The sequence below is a fragment of the Gekko japonicus genome, unplaced genomic scaffold (genome assembly GCF_001447785.1).
Source record: "Gekko japonicus isolate JY-2015 unplaced genomic scaffold, Gekko_japonicus_V1.1 scaffold237, whole genome shotgun sequence".
Taxonomy (NCBI): Eukaryota; Metazoa; Chordata; class Lepidosauria; order Squamata; family Gekkonidae; genus Gekko; species Gekko japonicus.
The window spans coordinates 1,191,224-1,209,121 of record NW_015161955.1 but is presented as its reverse complement, the minus strand read 5'-3'; the positions used below and the strand labels follow the sequence as shown (position 1 = coordinate 1,209,121).

Here is a 17,898-nt window from a genome sequence, read left to right as displayed (position 1 = left end):
CCACACTGGCTCTCATAAATCATAGTTTGATCAAACTCCAGATAGTTGTAGTGTCTAGATACAGGCCATTCAACAAAACCAGAATTTCAAAGTAGAGTTTGTAGCTGGTTTGTTAACCATGGTTTGTAGTAATTTTGAGTTGTCTGAATGCTAGAATTCACAAACCACAGCTTGTTGAGTGGCGCCTCCTCTTACCACAGAGATGGCATCAACATGTCCTCTTGAGAGACACAGGGGAATCAAGAAACAGACAAAGAGAGGATTATGCACAAATCAGAATTTGTTACTTGCATTTGGTAGACTAAGTATAATGTGTTATGCAAGCCATGGGTTAATTATGTCATGTGAATGCAGCCTGATATCTTCCATTTTGAGAACGTGATATCAAGGCAGTAGATTTCACTTGAACTGTGGGATTCCATGGCATCAAATGTAGTAGTGGACTGACTTAAAAAGAATACTTGGTAAAGTTAAAGTAATTGAAGGAAGGACAGTGGAGTGTATTCAGACATTAAAGGCTTAAAGAGGTCTGGGACAAGAGTGGCAATTACTCCCTTCCTAATTGTACATTTCACAGTTGTGAACTCAGCTGCTATAAAAGAAAGGATGCTGGGTTGTCCAGTAAAGCTGAATTTGCTTGGAAGGATTTCTTCGATATTAACATTAGCATGATTCACAATAGGACACCTACAATAAATTATTTACGTATATGCATTGTTCTTGGGAAGAACATCAGTTCTGATGAACCTTATTTGCATTAGCTCCTGGATGAATCAAAACTGCAATCTCATACAAGAAAGGTATAATTGTGCCAGAATAAAGCAAGAGAGGGAAAGGTGTCATCAGTTACAAGGAAGAGCAATGATTAGGGTATGAAAGTAAAGTATACTATGGAAGATGCAAATACACTTCCCTGTGCGTAATACAACAAAACATTTTGGGAGGGGGGGGAAGACGTGCCTTTGGTGCTCTGTTAAGCTGAAACTGGAGAACTTTCTGCTCCTTCCTTTTTAAATCATAATTAATTGCCTAAAGGTGACAAGTTCATTTTGTGAGATCGTTATCACAACTTCCCAGAGATCTCTGTGAATAAACTAAGGTGGGTTTGAATTAACTCCTCCATTTGTCACACACTGTCTAGAGGAATTGCAAATACAATCTTACAAAATGAACCTAGCATTTACTTCCTTTCCAGTATTCCCATAATTTAGCAAATGTCTGCATGCAAGAGCATATCAGGAAATGGAGGAGGAGGAGGAGGAGGGGATTGGATTTACACCCCACCACTTGGAGTCTCAGAGCAGTTTACAAACTTGTTTCCCTTCCCCTCCCTCACAACAGACACCCTGTGAGGTGGGTGGGGCTGAGAGACAGAAACTGCTCTTTCAAGGACAGCTCTTTTCAGAACTATAGCTTGTCCAAGGTCATCCAGCAGCTGCAAGTGGAGGAGTGGGGAATCAAACCTGGTTCTCTCAGATAATAGAGTCCACACACTTGACCACTACACCAAACTGGTGATGAAGTAATTTAGTTATGAAGTAATTTAGTTATAGGAACAGCCTTGTTCATTTGCAAAGGGTGCTTGTCTATGCCTGGAGTCCATAGTCTCTTTATATTGGCATGTCCTGCTGGATTAAAAAGGTAAAGGTAAAGGTTCCCTTGCTCAAAAGCCAGTCGAATCCGACTCTAGGGTTGCGGTGCTCATCTCTGTTTCAAAGCCGAAGAGCCAGCGCTGTCCGAAGACGTTTCCGTGGTCATGTGGCTGGCATGACTAAACACCAAGGCGCACGGAACGCTGTTACCTTCCCACCAAAGTGGTACCTATTTATCTACTTGCGATTTCTTGCTTTCGAACTGCTAGGTTGGCAGGAGCTGGAACTAGAGATGGGAGCTTACTCCATCATGCGGCACCCGGTTCTCAAACCTGCTAGATTATTTCCCCCAAAACGTTAGGTAGCTGAGTGGTAAAAATAGGGCAACATTTCAAGTCTCTCAACACTTTCCTTATAGAAGGTATTGCGAGACTGAAAAGCGTGCACCTACTTTATCCTCAGAAGTTGTTTTGATAAAAGGTATTATCTTGACCCAGCTCTCAAACAAGTAAAGATTATCCAATCTCTAAGGACTCTAAGGACATTGCCAAAGCCTACATTAAGGGAAATTAAATGTGCAGTTCTCATATGTAGGTAATAAATTATAATGTGTGACAATCTAGTTCATATTTAAATTGTTGCATGTATATACACTGGGAAGTTGCAAGGGGTTGCAGCTTCTCAGTGTGTGATGTGTGTGTGTGTGTGTGCGCACGCTGTCAAGTCGCAACTGACTTATGGCAACCCCAGGAAGGGGCTTTCACGGCAAGTGAGAAGCAGAGGTAGCTTGCCATTGCCCTCCTCTGCAGAGTTGTCATTGGTGGTCTCCCATCCAAATACTGACCTTGCTTAGCTTCCAATGTACCATACCATTCCATATCCCCTCAGTGTACACTTACACAGAAATGTACACTCATGTAGGGTCATTACACATTATGGTCTACGCACAGGAATTAAGCAAGTTTTTAAATATCTAACTTAGTTCCATTTAAGGATTTGGTAAGATGTGAAGCAATACTAAGTCAGGACCCATTGCTAAAAGGCACAACAGCAAAATATTTTGTTGGCCTCATTAGCACGTTTTTACTTTTCAGTTTTTTAATTTGTTATGAAAATGTGGCACACCAGGAAGTCAGCTCCCAGTCCAGAAGGATAAAAAAACAAATGGAATCAACAAATACAAAATTGGTTTGAGAGAACAGGAATCCCAAACTGCTCTTCACTGATGAGAATTTGATTCAAAATAGCTCCAAGACTAATGCTGAAATCTCCTGAAAAGTTTCTCTGAGCCTTTTGAGTCATTGAATAATGAAACTCCCATTTTATCTATCTTGATTCTACTGGTCTGGTTATGTGGATCCATGCCATGTAACCTTGAGGCTACGCTACTTTAATGCATTCTACATGGGTCTATCCTTAAAGTCAACTCAGAAACTCCAGCTGATAAAGAATGCTAGGTGCTTGGTAGAGAATGCATATCACACATAGTCTGAAGTCACTCTATTGATTACTGAGGAGTTACAGAGTTCTGTTCGATGTATTGGTTGGTTATCACCTACTAAGTCTTTAGTGGCCTTGGAGAGACATACCTGCAGGACCACCTCTCCCACTATGCTCTGCTGGAACAGTTTCGCTCATCTGAGCAAAGGCTGCCACCCTGCAAATGGGCATTATTATTATTGTTTACAAGATTTATACTCCACCTTTCTGTCCATCAGAAATTCAGGGGTCATTTCGTAGAAAAAGAGGTGCAGGAGCTCATTAGCATAACTAATTAGCATAATTTATTTGCATATGCCACACCCCCTGACATCACTGGAAGTGTGTCAGAAGGCAACACCCACCGCTCAGGCTCCACTGGACTGTTTTGGATTGCTAGCTATTGGGGGCGTGGCGTGTAAATCTGTCCTTGCAGAGGAGGAAGAGCTTACACCTGAATAAAACTTGGTCTTAAAGGTGCCACTGGAGTGTTTTGGACTGGGGGGGGCTGGGGGAGCTCTGCAACTTACCTGGCTGCTTCTTGCTCTGACTGAGGGCTGCTGGGAGCAGGGGGTGGTGCAGGAAATGAACCCTGATCAGAATCACCAAAGGATAAGACTGACAACTGGTCTGTGCATGTGCATTCTCTGTTGTGGCTCCCACCTTGTGAAAAGCCATGCCTGAAGAGGTTAGGAAGTCTCACACACTTTTATTATTCAGCAGAATGTGCAGAACAGAAATGTTCAGGAGGGCATTTTTATAAAGGGATTAGATATGTAGTATAATGGAACAGTTCAGGAGAGTTCTTTTATAAGGGAACATGACTGACTGAACGTTTGTGTTGGTTTTGTCTTCTGGTTTTATAATCTCCCTTCCGCATTCTTATTACACGTCATCCCAATGGTGGTTTTAAATTTGTATTATTTCCTAATTCTGTAATCTTAGTCCTATTGCATCATTTACTGGATGTCATATGATCTATGTTTGAATTGTTCCTTATATTTTGTAATCCACCTTGAGCCTCAGCGAGAAACGCAGGCTATAGATGAAGTTAATAAGTCTCCAACATGGACCAAAATTATATAGCACTGAAGTGAATACTTTTGCTTCTTTATAATCACTTCTTCACGTTTCTGCTACAATCACTGAGCAGAAAGTACGGTGAACCCTACTTCATTATAAAGCAATATTTTTTCTTGCAAAATATTAGAGCAGAGATTAAGTTTACCTCAATCAGAAGGGCAATTATTGTTCTGCAGTCCAAGAAGTAATGGTTCCATTTTTCCTGACAACAGCACCTCCTAGAGGACTGGATTTCTAATGCAAACAAAATTATATCTCATCAGAAAAGAGCCACCACCACCACCCCCGCCATTCATCAAGATTTACTAGTAGTCCCCTATTTTCTAAAGAAATCTGAAGGTACTTCTTCAGGTCGTAGTTCTTTTAAACTCATTATTGCAAACAGGCAGCATCCTTTTGGATACAGGCTGCCTTAGAGAAAACCAGTGAACATTTGTTTGTTTCTGCATAACAGTTCAAGATGGTAAGTTATGTATTTTACAAAAGGAGAAAGTGCAGTTCATTTTAGAATTGTAAGGTGAACAACAGGCAGTTGGATTATTTTTTCTCCTGGAAAACAGTTCAGTGCAGCCTGCAAGGGTAAGAGAAAGTAGATAATAGGGATGATTCAGTTAACATTCTACACTAAGTGAATTACTCCCATGAAGCAATGATTACTTGTAGCAAAAACATTAACACACGAATCTTGCTTTTTTTCTGAGTGATGCCAGGATTGTGTCAATAGAGAATCTCAATTCCTGCTATATCATAATGCCCAATCAAACACCACCTGAGAAATGCCATATCAAGAACAGACAACTGTCTTGAACCAGCATGTTTGGTTGAACACTAGAAAGTAGGATCGTGTCCCCAGGGCTTAATTCGGACCAGAGCTTACCAGAATCTAGGCCTGAACCCTTTCTTCCAAGTATCAAAATGAGATTATCAAGATGGAGTGCCTGCAAACATTTTGAATCAGGTTACGAAGCAAAAATTCCACATAATCAGACATGAAGATTGCTTAGTTCCATTTGATGTCCTTTTTTCTATTATTATTGACACACACCCATCTTCCCAGTTGTCAGGACCTTAGTATGGGGGAGACACATCCAGCTGGGCACAGGGAATCAAATGGAGCGGTCATATAATATCTTTATATTATTTCTGATATAAACTAGGGAGTTTAATATAATGAGACTGTGTATAAGAGATAGGGCAGGGAGAATTAGCATATTACAAGTTTGTACCAAGGCTGGAAAAACAATGCTTGGGCTCTGCTTGTTGTTCACCTTACAATTCTAAAATGAACTGCACTTTCTCCTTTTGTAAAATACGTAACTTACCATCTTGAAATTAACCTTCTTTACAACATTCCCATGGGTTATAATCTACACATTACATTTTGAACTGTCAGTCGTGGCACATTTTAGTTAAAATTGCTGCCATCTTTGAATAGTAGGCACCATTTCTGGTGTTTCTGCCATTTTCTGTAAATATTCTGTAATTTCCCCCCTCAAAAGGAACCTTATTCTAAAAATCCATTAGCGTTTTGATGTTTGTACCATGACCTAACCAACAGTTCCTGTTATCTGCATTATATACATCATGCATCCAAATTCTATCCATGTTTCAGTTTTCTATTGTCTACAATGCAGCCACCTCCTAACTTCCTTCCAGTGGTCCTTTTTCACCATAGACACACAAGATATGTGTTTTGCACTCAGGTGTCTGAACCCAAGTACAAAATGAACTGTAAGAAGCGGTTCTTAGAATTAAGCAGGGCTATTTTTGGGCAGGAACGCACAGGAACGGAGTTCCGCCTGGGGGTGTGGCCTATTATGCTAATATGTTCCTGCTGGGCTTTTTCTACAAAAAAAGTCCTGGAATTAAGGATATTTTCTCACATGGAGCTTAATTGTATTTTTAGGTCTCTCACACACTACGGCTTGTAAACACAGAAATCAAATGTACATTACTGCCATATAGGTTTTATTTTCACACTACAGACCAGTTTAAGCCAAAGTTTCTATATGAAAACACCTTTACTGTATCTCTGGTTATCCATTCAGGTATTTCCACTGCTGTTATTTCTCTATCTACACCACAGACTTTGCCCATTTTGACTCATCAGCCACCACCCTTGTCCTCTTTTAAATTCCTTCAAAATACTTGTCTGAACTGAACTAAAAACTGCTCCCCCCCTCCAGTATTCTGGTTTTAAAACCTCTCATAAGAGAAGGATCAGGCATCAACTTCTTTAGCTATCTTCTACTTCTTTGATTGTTGAGAATTGGACAAACCCAAACTATCAGTGTCAGTCAGACATATCTAGAAGGTAAGTAGCCAACAAAAAGTAAAATATTGTTCCAAAAGGGATAATAGCCCCAATTGTCCTTTTGAGAAGGGGGCTTCTGTTTCACAGTGGCACCTATGGGCAGACTTGCAGAGAACGGGGGCGGGGGAGGAGGCAAATGGAATGAACTCTCTTTGAGCAACAGTGCCAGAGTGGCTAGGGAGAGAAGGACAGATTGTCCAATACCCCCTAAAAATTTTAATGGGGCTTACCTAAAGTAGGTGAACTTTTTGTACTACTCCTCCAAGCTACAGTTCTAAGAATACCAGCTTTTCCTATGACAGGACATAATCTGTGTCAGTAACAGCTTTGTGGCAGGTGGTGAATTCCTCAGTTCACTTTCTCTCTATAACACCATGCAGGGGAAGGCTGGACCAAACTTCTGCCCTAGAGTGTTACTGCTAAAGATGAGAAGACACACCATATGGTCCAGTACCCAGTTTGCAGCAGTTGCCCGACAGATTGTTCAAGGAATTAAGCCAAACAGCCATCCCTTGCCCCCAGCAACTGACATTCCAAGCTCCACTGCCTCTGAACCTGGAAGTTCCATTTAGCTGCAATGACCCCCAGAGGCTAAACTAGAAGCTATCTCCACATTGTGCAGCAGTGAATTCCCTAAGCTAGTTATGTTTAGTGCTCATATATATAACAATGTGTCAATTTCTACCAGTTCCTCCCTCAGTACTTGGGAGAGGCTAGGGAAAGGTGCAGGTACTTAGTACTGGTTGAGTACTATCACAAAATGTGTGAGGTGAAGACACCCCCCCCCTCCGAATCTACTGCCTATCCATTTCTTTGTGTGGTTGGAGTTCTTATCTTAGGGAAGAGGAAGAAAAATCTCTCTATTGTCTTCACACTTTGCATAATTGTATACATCTGTTATAATGTGGAGTCTCTGAGACTCTGGGTGCTCTGAGTCTTGTATCATGCAAGAGTAAGGAGGGGATCTCTCTTCACGTGGTGCATAACTTTAAAAACTCTCTCATGGCGTGATCTGTGGCAGAAGTGGCAAAATTGTATTTTTATTTATTTTATTGGATTTCTATCCCTTCTGATCAAGATGAGTAGCTGTGGGGGGTTTTTTGGTATGAACACTTGTACCCTTGTTATTTTTAAATTATTTTTAATGATCAAGATGAGTAGCTGTGGGGGGTTTTTTTGGTATAAACACTTGTACCCTTGTTATTTTTAATTATTTTTAAATTTTATTTCATACCACAATCTATATCCATTTTAAATGTGTCAGTCTGTCTGTAGCAGTAGAAAAGAGCAAGAGTCCAGTAACGCCTTAAAGACTAACAAAATATGTGGCAGGGTGTGAGTTTGGGTGAGTCACTGCCACATATTGGCCCCGGTCACACGGGCTCGAAAACACAGGGGGAAGCGCGGCTATTTGCGCCGTGGCATTCTGATGTGCTATTATGCGATCAGACGCAACGGCGGCTTCCCCGCAGCAGAGGATGGGGAAGCCGCACACTGCGACCGGGAGGCTTCCATAGGCAGCCTGGCAAAGTGTTTGCTAGTACATGCAATGTACTAGTTTTTTACTGCGTGGCTTCGGCGGCTTGCCACAGGTCGCCACAGGAGTGCTAAGCCTCCCATATGTTGCCGTGTGATCCTGCCTGGATATTCTGCGGGACTCCTGTGCCTTCAGGGGGGCAAATGCTCCCTGTGAACGGCCCACTGTTAGTCTTTAAGATGCTGCTGCTGGACTCTTGCTCTCTTCTATCCCTCCTGAGGGTCTTTACCTGAGGGTGGAAGGGGCTCATGTCCAAATTTCATGTGTGACATTCACGGGGCCTGTGTTGGGAAAGATGTTATCGGGGCTACTGTAGGACTTGAGGTAAAAGTCTCTCCTTATCTCTCCTCGCTCCCTTTGGTGCCCGCAAGCGGCCTCTGCCTCATCCTGACTACGACGGAAGACGCCAAAGGAAGCGCTCTCCCGAGGCGAGCTTCGGAGGCACCTCCTTCCCGCTGCTTCGCCTTGCGGTGCCTTCCCGCCTCGTTTCAGGGGGCGTGGCCGACAGCCTCCGCAAGAGAGCAGGGAGGAGCTTCCCTTAAAGCTGCTGGGGCAGCGGAGGCGCCAGCCAAGCTGGGATCGGTCCCCGTGGCTGGAACGCGCGGGAGACAAACTAGAAGCCGGCGGGAACATCCCGGAGCGCAGCCGCTTGGCTCGTGGCAGCTCAAGTTTCCTGCCCGCAGAGAGCTAAGAAAGGTGACAAGGCTTTGAGGAGGAGGTGGTAGAGGGAGGGGAGGGGGGGTCGTGTCTCTCCTACAATGTTTTGCTTTTTAAAAAAAATACTCGAATGAGGAGTTTCGATGGATATACCCGATATTTAAACAGGGTGGGGTGAATTGAAGAGGGAGTCGAAATCAGAGCATTAGGGAGGAATCGGAATAGTGCGACGTATCCGCAGATTTCAGTGTGAAAAGGCATGTTAATAGCGGGATATCAATGTTTACATAGAATAGGGGCGCTGTTTCTTCTTTCCTTTTTGACACCTGGATTTCTGCTAGGAATCCAAATTAAAAGAACTGTGAGGTGCTCCGGAATGAATCTGAACTGGAGAAGGCTTATGGGAGTGATGAGATTTGGGAGGTGGGACCCCCCCCCCATGGATTAACCCCCCCCCCATCATCATTTTGTGATGTTCCAGCCCTCCTCTGCCCACCATGCTGGTTGTAATGCATGTTATTAACTGAGTATTCACCCCATCAAGTTCTGTTAGGAAATTGGGAATCTTTCTGTAATTGTGTTAAGCATAGCTTAGGTAGAACAGGGGGAGAAGAAAACAAATATTAGAGGGTTGCCATTAGTGCATCTATACTTTTTTTAAAAAGCACTCTGGCATTTTTAGCACATGGGAAGATGTACTGGTGGGAATCCTTTGACTGATAACCTGCATACCATGTATTCCATCTCTCCCTCCCTTTAGGTTAATTTACAGAGCTTTAATGATTCAGTGTGTGTGTGTGTGGGGGGGAGATATCTCCCATTAATGAGCACTCTTTAAGTGCACTTAGTTCTGGGAGTTTAGTGACTCAACAAATAAATTGTTCCCTTGGTGAATAAAGCGTTAACATGCTTCAACAGCTCCTCAAATGGAAAGTCATGAAAAGTAATTTGACTTTTGCATGCTACACTCCCATGAAGCAAGGAGTGCCCATTTTCTTCCTTGGGGCAAGAGGGTGCTCTCCAAGGACATAAATTCATATCCATCAAATCTCTTTCCAGTTTAAAAGGACCTCCAATTTGTGGTGAATTTTTAAATTAAAATCCCACATGCTGTTATAGCTTTGTGTTCACATGTTTTCTCATTATTCCTTAGTAATGTGTCTCATATTTCTCCAGTGAACTGAAGAGAAAAGGAAGCAGGATGAGGCACAAAACAGAAGTGCTTTGTTGAGAGAGGAGGTAACATATATGCATATACATACATATTCACTCCTCCCTCTCCAATTTGTATAAATGCAGTTGCACCCATTAATACCTGCAGTATAATTGGTAGATCTCCAATACAGTGTTTGAAACACTGGCTGTGATGTGGATTGCCAATAATGGTTATCCAGGTGGAAAGAGCATTCTACATTTATTTACGTTATTTATAGCCCGGGTGCTTTCATGCACATTAAATGATGTACGTTCAATCCACTTTTGATTCACTTTGCAGCTGGATTTTATTATGTGAATTGGCAAAATCCACTTGCAAACGGTCACTGAAGTGGATTGAAACTGCATTATTTAGCATGTGTGAAAGTGCCTGTCTTTCTTACTGAGACCCTAGGCAGATTACACTGTGAAAGTCAAATGCAATCAATTGGTTGAAACATCTAATAAGCTATAGTGCATGTGACTGAATGTAGCAAGGCCAAAATAAGTGGTGGTGGTGGGGGACACTGCATCCAGCACGGGAACCCTGCATAAATTAATTCCCTTGTGATAGCCTTGTTTTGAGTAAGTCAGTGTGGAGCTTTCTGTCATGCTTATAGTTTTTTTGGGTTAATTGCCTCTAAAATCCAAGCAAGCTTGGCTTGCTTCACAGAGTTGAAACAAGCCATTTTACATATTTTGTCATCTTGAAAAGTCTTATGTTTTTGAAATACAAATGACAACTTGAGTATGTTTCAGGTGTGTAGCCATGTTGGTTTGGGGTAGAAAAGCAAGATTCAAGTCCAGGTGGTACTGGACTCAAATTTTGCTTTAAAAGAATGTGGTGGTTTTTCAGTTAGCATATATGGCAAACAGGGCACTTGCTCTGTCATTCATATATTAAAAATACATTAAAGGATTAAAAAATAAATTTCAAAGGTAATTTTTGTGTCTGGAAAAAGTAATGTCCTGAATAGATTGCTAGAATAGTTTTCAGATTGAAAATGGAATATACATTTTCTATAATAATATCCACAATAAATAGCTATAGCTCAGTGTACCTTAAGGCTTCTAAAATGGGAGGTGAGAAAATTAATAGCATTAAAAATATTTACCTGAATTTCTCTTAATTTCAGTAAGCTTCCAAAACAACTGTCTTAGACTCATAGTTCTCTAGACCAGTTATACAAGTAGATTTCCTCCTTTACAAGGAACTTTCTATTTGTCAGTTCTCATATTGCAGCACATTGATGTGATTGCAGAGTAAAATTCTTGAATTATTTTTCCTGTTTGCTTTTGATTCAGAGCTATGTGAGAATTCAAATAATATTTTGAAAGTGTTCTGCTTACACAACACGGGGTAGGTAGTTAGCAGAAATTTATTTGATTTGTGGTCATATAGCTGCTTCCCAAACTAATCCTGCAGAGGGAGGAGTGAATAATGAAGGAAGTTAAAGAATTTCAGTCAAGGGTACTTTTAATCTTGAGCCCAGATCTGCCCCTTTTTCTCATCAAAGCCATGTAAATCTATGACATGATCTTCCTCTTCCGTAGAGCTACTCTGCATAATTAAAGCTACCACGTCAAGCACTCCTGTCACAACTTGCTGGAGATCTGTGCATACTGCAATTTGGTTTGGCCTTGCCTGTGTGACTACACAAAAACCACACTGTTTATTAGTGCCATTGTACCAATATGGTACGCCCATGTGTGTAGAGAAATAGGAAAGGCAAAGTAGGAGCTGGGATATGTTCTACTTGAGCTTTTTCTGTTGATGAATTGCACAGTTTTTTTCTACATAAGTATTCAACTGTGACAATGAAAAGACTGAAGGCAAGCCTGATCTTAATTACAACCGAAGTAAGATTAGTAGCATTTAAAAAGACATTTCAAGCATGTAAGGCCACCAGAAACAACCTTTTAGGTGAGATTCAGTACAAAGTGGCATACATAATATACAGAGCTGCCTTATACTGAATCAGACCCTTGGTCCATCAAGGTCAGTATTGTCTATTCCACGGGTGTCAAACATGCGGCCCTTGGGCCAAATCAGGCCCCCAGAGGGCTTCTAGCAGGCCTGCAGTGAAACTGGCTGTCTTCTACTTCTGCTGCTGCTGCGTCATTGTAGGTTTGCAGCTTACAGATACACACCTGAACAGCATACTCAAGATTGCAACAGCACAGACATTTGGATGCAATAATTCAGAGCAAGAGGTATCAGTTATCAGACATTGTTAAATAAACAAAATATTGTAAGAGTGCTGATGTTTTAAGCATGTTTTTATTTTAAGTTAAAAAAAACCTTTGTGTTTGTGTCCTTTATAAAATTTATATCTCCGCTACCTGGCATTATATTTTTATTTGATTTTATATCATTGCTGGTGGCTTATAAGATCGTCGCTGGTTTGCTTTATTGTGTTATCTGTGGTCTTGTGCACAGTTTGCGGAGAGGTGGTACATAAATATTTTAAATTATAATAAATAATATTAAATGATTAAAAAGCGGCCATATAGATGCTCTATTACATATTTATTCTTTCCTTACTCTTCAGATCTCACAGCAGTGTATGTAACTCTCCTCTCCTCCACACAATCCTCTGAGTGACTGAGAGTTGCCCAGTGGGTTTTATGTCTGAATGCAAAATTTGAACTTGGGTCTCTCCATTGCCAGCATAACACTAACCACTGTACTACACTGCTCACTGCAGAGAATGGCATTAATGGGCAGCAACCACAGAATGTTCATAACAGGATACTTTTCAACTACAGACAGAACAGAATATCTTTGAACAGGTTTTTCTCCATCACCGTTTTGGGTGTCTCCACAATCTAGCATGGTATCAACCAATTTGCCTTGAGTTTTAACAAATCTTTCAGGTTATTCTTAGTCATTTCATCCATCAACAGTGTTAAATATCTATAAAGTAGCTGAAGGCTCAAACAGATGATCAAAGTATTTAAACTTTAATCTGAAAGAACAGTAAGCATATATTTATAAACAGAGGCCTGTATTGTGGTTGCCAGCCTCCAGGTGGAGCCTGGAGAGTTCCCAGAATTACAGTTCATCTCCAGACTACACAGATCAGATGGCAGCTTCAGAGGGTGGACTCTATGGAATCACATCCATGTTGAGTTCTCCCCTGCCCAAACTCCACCCTACCTAGGCTCTGTCCCCTAATATCCAGGAATTTCCCAACCCAGAATTAGCAATCCTAGCTTTTATCCAGCCATGCAGTTCCAAAGACTTTTAAGGGCACTTAAGTTATCCTAACGGAGGGCAATGGTTTCTGCTGATTTCCCCCTCCCTACTGTAACCCACTGAGGCCCTCTCCTCCAAAATGTTCCTGGAGGTCAGTGACCTCCAGGAACAGAACAATGGGGCTCTGCAGTGGGAGGGGAAATGGGCAGAAATCACCACTCCCTCTTAAGAAAACTTATTTGGAATGTAGTTGAACACAGGCTATAATTTTCAGTGATAAATGGTGGGAGCCAAATCCTTCTGCCACTTCTGCTGCTTCTTTTTTTAATAAGGAAACTTGATGCTCACATCGTGACTTTGAGTCAGCTTCCTGAGGTTGTCTTTTCTTTTTTGCTTGGAACTATCCTTACAGCCGAATATGTGTTGTAAATGCCAGAAAGATCTTTTTGAAATAAAACTATACACATGTACTTACAGTGTAACCTAATATATAGTGCATCAGATTGGTACTTGGGAAAAGACATGGGCTGATGGAGGACAGGCTGTGGCTCAGAGATGGAGCATCTGCTTTGCGTGGGAACAGCCCAGGGTCAATCCCTGGCATCTCCAGTTAAAAGGATCGGGTAGCAGGTGAGGTGAAAGATCTCTGCCACCTGAGACCCTGGAGGGCTACTGCCAGTCAGAGTAGACAACGCTGACCTTGATAGACCAGTAATCTAACGCGGTAGAAGGTAATTGTGTGTTCAATAGTCAGAGTTTTCAGTTTGATAATAACTAGTCAGCCTTTAATGACAACAAGCCCTTCTTAAAGGATTCTTTTTGTGGAAGATCAGAAAAATTCAGTGGAACTAGCATCAGGACTTTAGTTTTGGTTATATGTTTCCTTTTCACATACTCCTGTAGGAGTAGGACTCTTGGGTATTCACATAATTGTTTAACCAGATATATACACACACAGAGAGAGAGAAAATTAGAGAGAAAGAATAAGAATATCCACATCTACAGTTAAAACCTGCCTTTCAAGCCCTGCAGAGGTTAGGTGGATGGTGACCAAAGGCAGGGCATTTTCTGTGGTGGCATCTTGCCTTTGGAGCACCCTCCCACTTGAAGCTTGCCTGGCACTTACTTTACTTTCTTTTGGCACCTGGCTGAAACACATATTTTTACCCAGGCTTTTAATAAAGAGCTTTATCTTCTCAGCTTTTTAATGGTTTGCTTCTGTTTTATAGATAAGTTTTCATGCTGCTTATATCTAGTGAGTTGTTTTTTTATTTTTTAACACTTTGTTTTTTACTATAAGCCAGCTCGAGTAGGACTCTGAAGAAGTGGCATAGAAATATTCTAAATAAATACATAAAGTCACTAAGGCTTTTTGAATAAATAAAGTTGTAGTGGGGATACCAAGTTTTAAAACTAATTTTCTCAAAAGAATGGGGCTATTATTTCTTTATTACTGTACTTCCTCTCCTTTCCCATGGGTCTGTCTGGAAACAAGCTTAATTTTCTTGTTAGTTTGTTTACTAGTGTCTGATATCCTCCTCCTTCATGAAATGTTATTACAGGGTGAAATTACTGATCATTTGCCGTATTAATTTTGCCTCAATAGGACAAAGGACGTACACACAGCCATGGACTGGGGATCACTCCAAGCCATTTTAGGAGGCGTAAACAAACATTCCACAAGCATTGGGAAGATCTGGCTTACTGTCCTGTTCATTTTCCGTATCATGATTCTTGTGGTAGCTGCAGAAAAGGTCTGGGGAGACGAACAACAAGATTTTGTTTGTAACACTCAACAACCTGGATGCAGAAATGTCTGCTATGATGAGTCTTTCCCCATTTCTCACATTAGACTCTGGGCTTTGCAACTAATTTTCGTGTCCACTCCTGCACTTTTGGTGGCAATGCATGTTGCCTACAGAAAACACGAAAAGAAACGACTGTGCAGAGAGAAAATTGACATTGAAAATCTGAAACTGCAAAAGTTTCATATCGAGGGTGCCCTATGGTGGACATACACCAGCAGCATTTTCTTCCGAATTGTCTTTGAATCTGTCTTCATGTACACATTTTATTTCATGTATGGGTGGTACAAAATGCCACGCTTAGTGAAATGTGAAGCTTGGCCTTGTCCAAATAAAGTAGACTGCTTTATTTCCCGACCCACTGAGAAAACCTTGTTTACTATTTTCATGCTGGCTGTGTCAGGTATCTGTATGGTCTTGAATGTGGTGGAGCTGTGTTACTTAGTGCTCAAGTTTTGCATGAGAAAACCTAAGACCATCAAATCTCTGCCCAACCATTAGACACTTACCTGCTCATGCACCTAATTTTGCATTGATTTCAGAAAATGGTCAATAATATTTTTAGACTCCTTGACTATTATATGATGCAGTTATTTAATGGCCACTTTGCTCTGACCAATATGACACCAGTGTCCACAGCAAAGCAACACCTAATCCTTATTACATGAAATTACTCCAAGTTCTTCCTACTGCTGAAAGGAGCTTAGTTTTGTTTATTTGGTTTGTTTTTAATGAAAAGAGAATAGACTACTCATCTTTAACATTTCCAGCAGAATGTTGCTGCAAGCATAGACCTATACAGCTCAAAAAACTCATATTCAGTGGTAATATTAGGTAATTTTAGATATTGGACTTCATGAGATTACTTGAGAGATTCAGATGAATACAAGATGAGCTTTGGCTCTGAATACAAGATGAGCTTGCCAGCTGCCCTATTTCTCTCTAGCTTTGATGGTGAATCTGAGGTAGAGAACCTCCCTTATTCCACCCACCCAGTGTGGAGGCAGCTGAGAGGAAATTAATTCCATCCATCTTTCTTTATTCCTCCACTTCTCTACTCCCCCAATGCTTTCTGGGATGTGTAGTTCCCAGAATGTCTGAACGTTATTGTTCCCAGAATGCACTGGGGCCAGTAGAGGAATAAAGAAATACAGAGATGAGCTGAGGGGACTATATAGGGCTCCACCTGCATTTTGCCCCCATCCATCTGCTAAGCCAGGGTGACTAGACTTGGCCAGTGCCACTGCATGTCTTTGATATGTTTTTAATTATTATGGTAAGCCACCTTGAACCGTGAGGAAAGGCAGGACTGGAATGTTTTAATAAATAAATGTGTGGCATTTTCAAAAATGTGTAAAAGGACAATTTCTTGTTGATATCAGAGACCTGATTTTGCTTTTTCAGGGAGGAGAGACAATAGCTGTCATGCAGATTTATAACCCTATCTGCAGTGGCATAGCTGGAATATTACATATAAAAATCCAATAGAAAAATGTAACATTTGATTGCAATCCATGGCATACTGGACGGGATAAACAATTTCAAAATTATACCACTGCATTTAGCAAGACATCTGAGCACACCCTAGGAGAGCCTGAACCTTGCCACAATTTGCTCTTCTTAAAAAAACAAACTATTGTCTTTCATTTAGGAATAGGGTTCTCATTTTAAAACCTGCTTCTGCATTGCACTGCCCTTCCTTTATAAGAAACTGGACACCGTATGGGAAGAAAAAAATCATGGTGCTATTAGGAGCAGTTTGAGGAAAACACAAATCTGTAAATAAAGATTAAAGTAATTCTGTCTCTGTGAGAACATCCTTAATCCAGCTATGACCAACAGGAACTTTGTTTTATTTCATGCTTCTGCTTGTTGCATGCGTAATTGCCTGTTTTACTGCCAAGGGAACACTCTGTTATGACCAATACTCCAGTATTACAAAATATTTGATTTGTATCAATGATACTTTTTTTAATGTTATCTACTTTTAACTAAATAATATTTTCCACACCTGCAGTTGTTTTTTACTTGAAGGGTTAGAGGGTAATAATATGTTTACACCAAATAGAGAATGTAAATTGAGTACCACTTTAGCAGTGAAAGGCTACTACTGTAAACACAGGTACTTGAAACTTATACATATGTAGAGGTCACACTAAGTTTGTTAATATTTTGATGACTTGGTTAAACTATATTGTTTGTATGAATGGATAATGATGTTTTGGAAAAGCAGCCCAGCTGCAGAGGCTATGAATGATAAAGTAATAATAAAAGGACTTTCCAAACAAACAGTTGCCTTTTCATTTTCTATTGCATAGAAACAACAAAGAAATTGGCAGTAAAAGGAAGATGCATGATAACAGTTACAAAGTTAATTATTTGGAAATAATAACCAGAGTTAGAAGCAGACAAGCAGATTAAGAAGTCAACAGGGGTAAGAGCCAACATTTAATATCTAGAGCCAATTTAAATTAATGGTTTTTTCTCTGAATGCAATTTGTGTAGGTTGCAAGGGTCTTTGTCCTTGCCGATATTTGCAGCCATTTTTGTACTATCTATATCAATTAAAATATTTATACCTTATTCCCCCCCCCCAAAAAAGAGAGGGATTTAGAGCCATTCACAAAAGTAGATTCCTAATGTGTTCAGGGAAACTGTTTCATAAAGGGGAAGACATTATAGCAAAAGCCTGTGGTTGAGTAGTAGCAATTGTAGTCACGTAGAAAGGAACAGATAAATGGAACTGCAGAGATGAAAGAAGTTGGTCATGAAGGGCTTTAGAGATAGAGGCTGGCACCTTGATTTGAATCCAAAAACAAATTGGTAACCATTGCAAAGATTTTAAGAAAGCAACTATATGTACAAAATGGCCAACTCTAGTCAATAATCCTGCAGTCACATTCTGAACCAGTTGGAATTCCTGAGTTGTCTTCAAGGGCAGCCCCAAGCAGAATATGTTACAATAATCTAGCCTTGATGTCACAGTAGCATGGATCACCATGGCTAGACCACCTAAGTCTAAACAGGGAGAGAACTTG

General features: G+C 40.7%; 1 protein-coding gene across 2 annotated transcripts; it reads left to right on the top strand.

Moving 5' to 3' along the window:
* The first annotated feature begins 8,566 nt into the window (after positions 1–8,566).
* On the top strand, positions 8,567–16,479 carry GJB2 (gap junction protein beta 2). Of its 2 annotated transcripts, none has more exons than XM_015429498.1 (2): positions 8,567–8,701; positions 14,662–16,479. In XM_015429498.1, exon 2 carries the CDS (start codon positions 14,684–14,686, stop codon positions 15,359–15,361), a length of 678 nt encoding a protein of 225 aa, XP_015284984.1. In that variant the 5' UTR covers positions 8,567–8,701; positions 14,662–14,683; the 3' UTR covers positions 15,362–16,479. The 2 variants fall into 2 exon arrangements, with proteins under 2 accessions (XP_015284984.1, XP_015284986.1); XM_015429500.1 differs by lacking the exon at positions 8,567–8,701 and adding an exon at positions 9,840–9,901.
* The last annotated feature ends 1,419 nt before the right edge of the window (positions 16,480–17,898 follow it).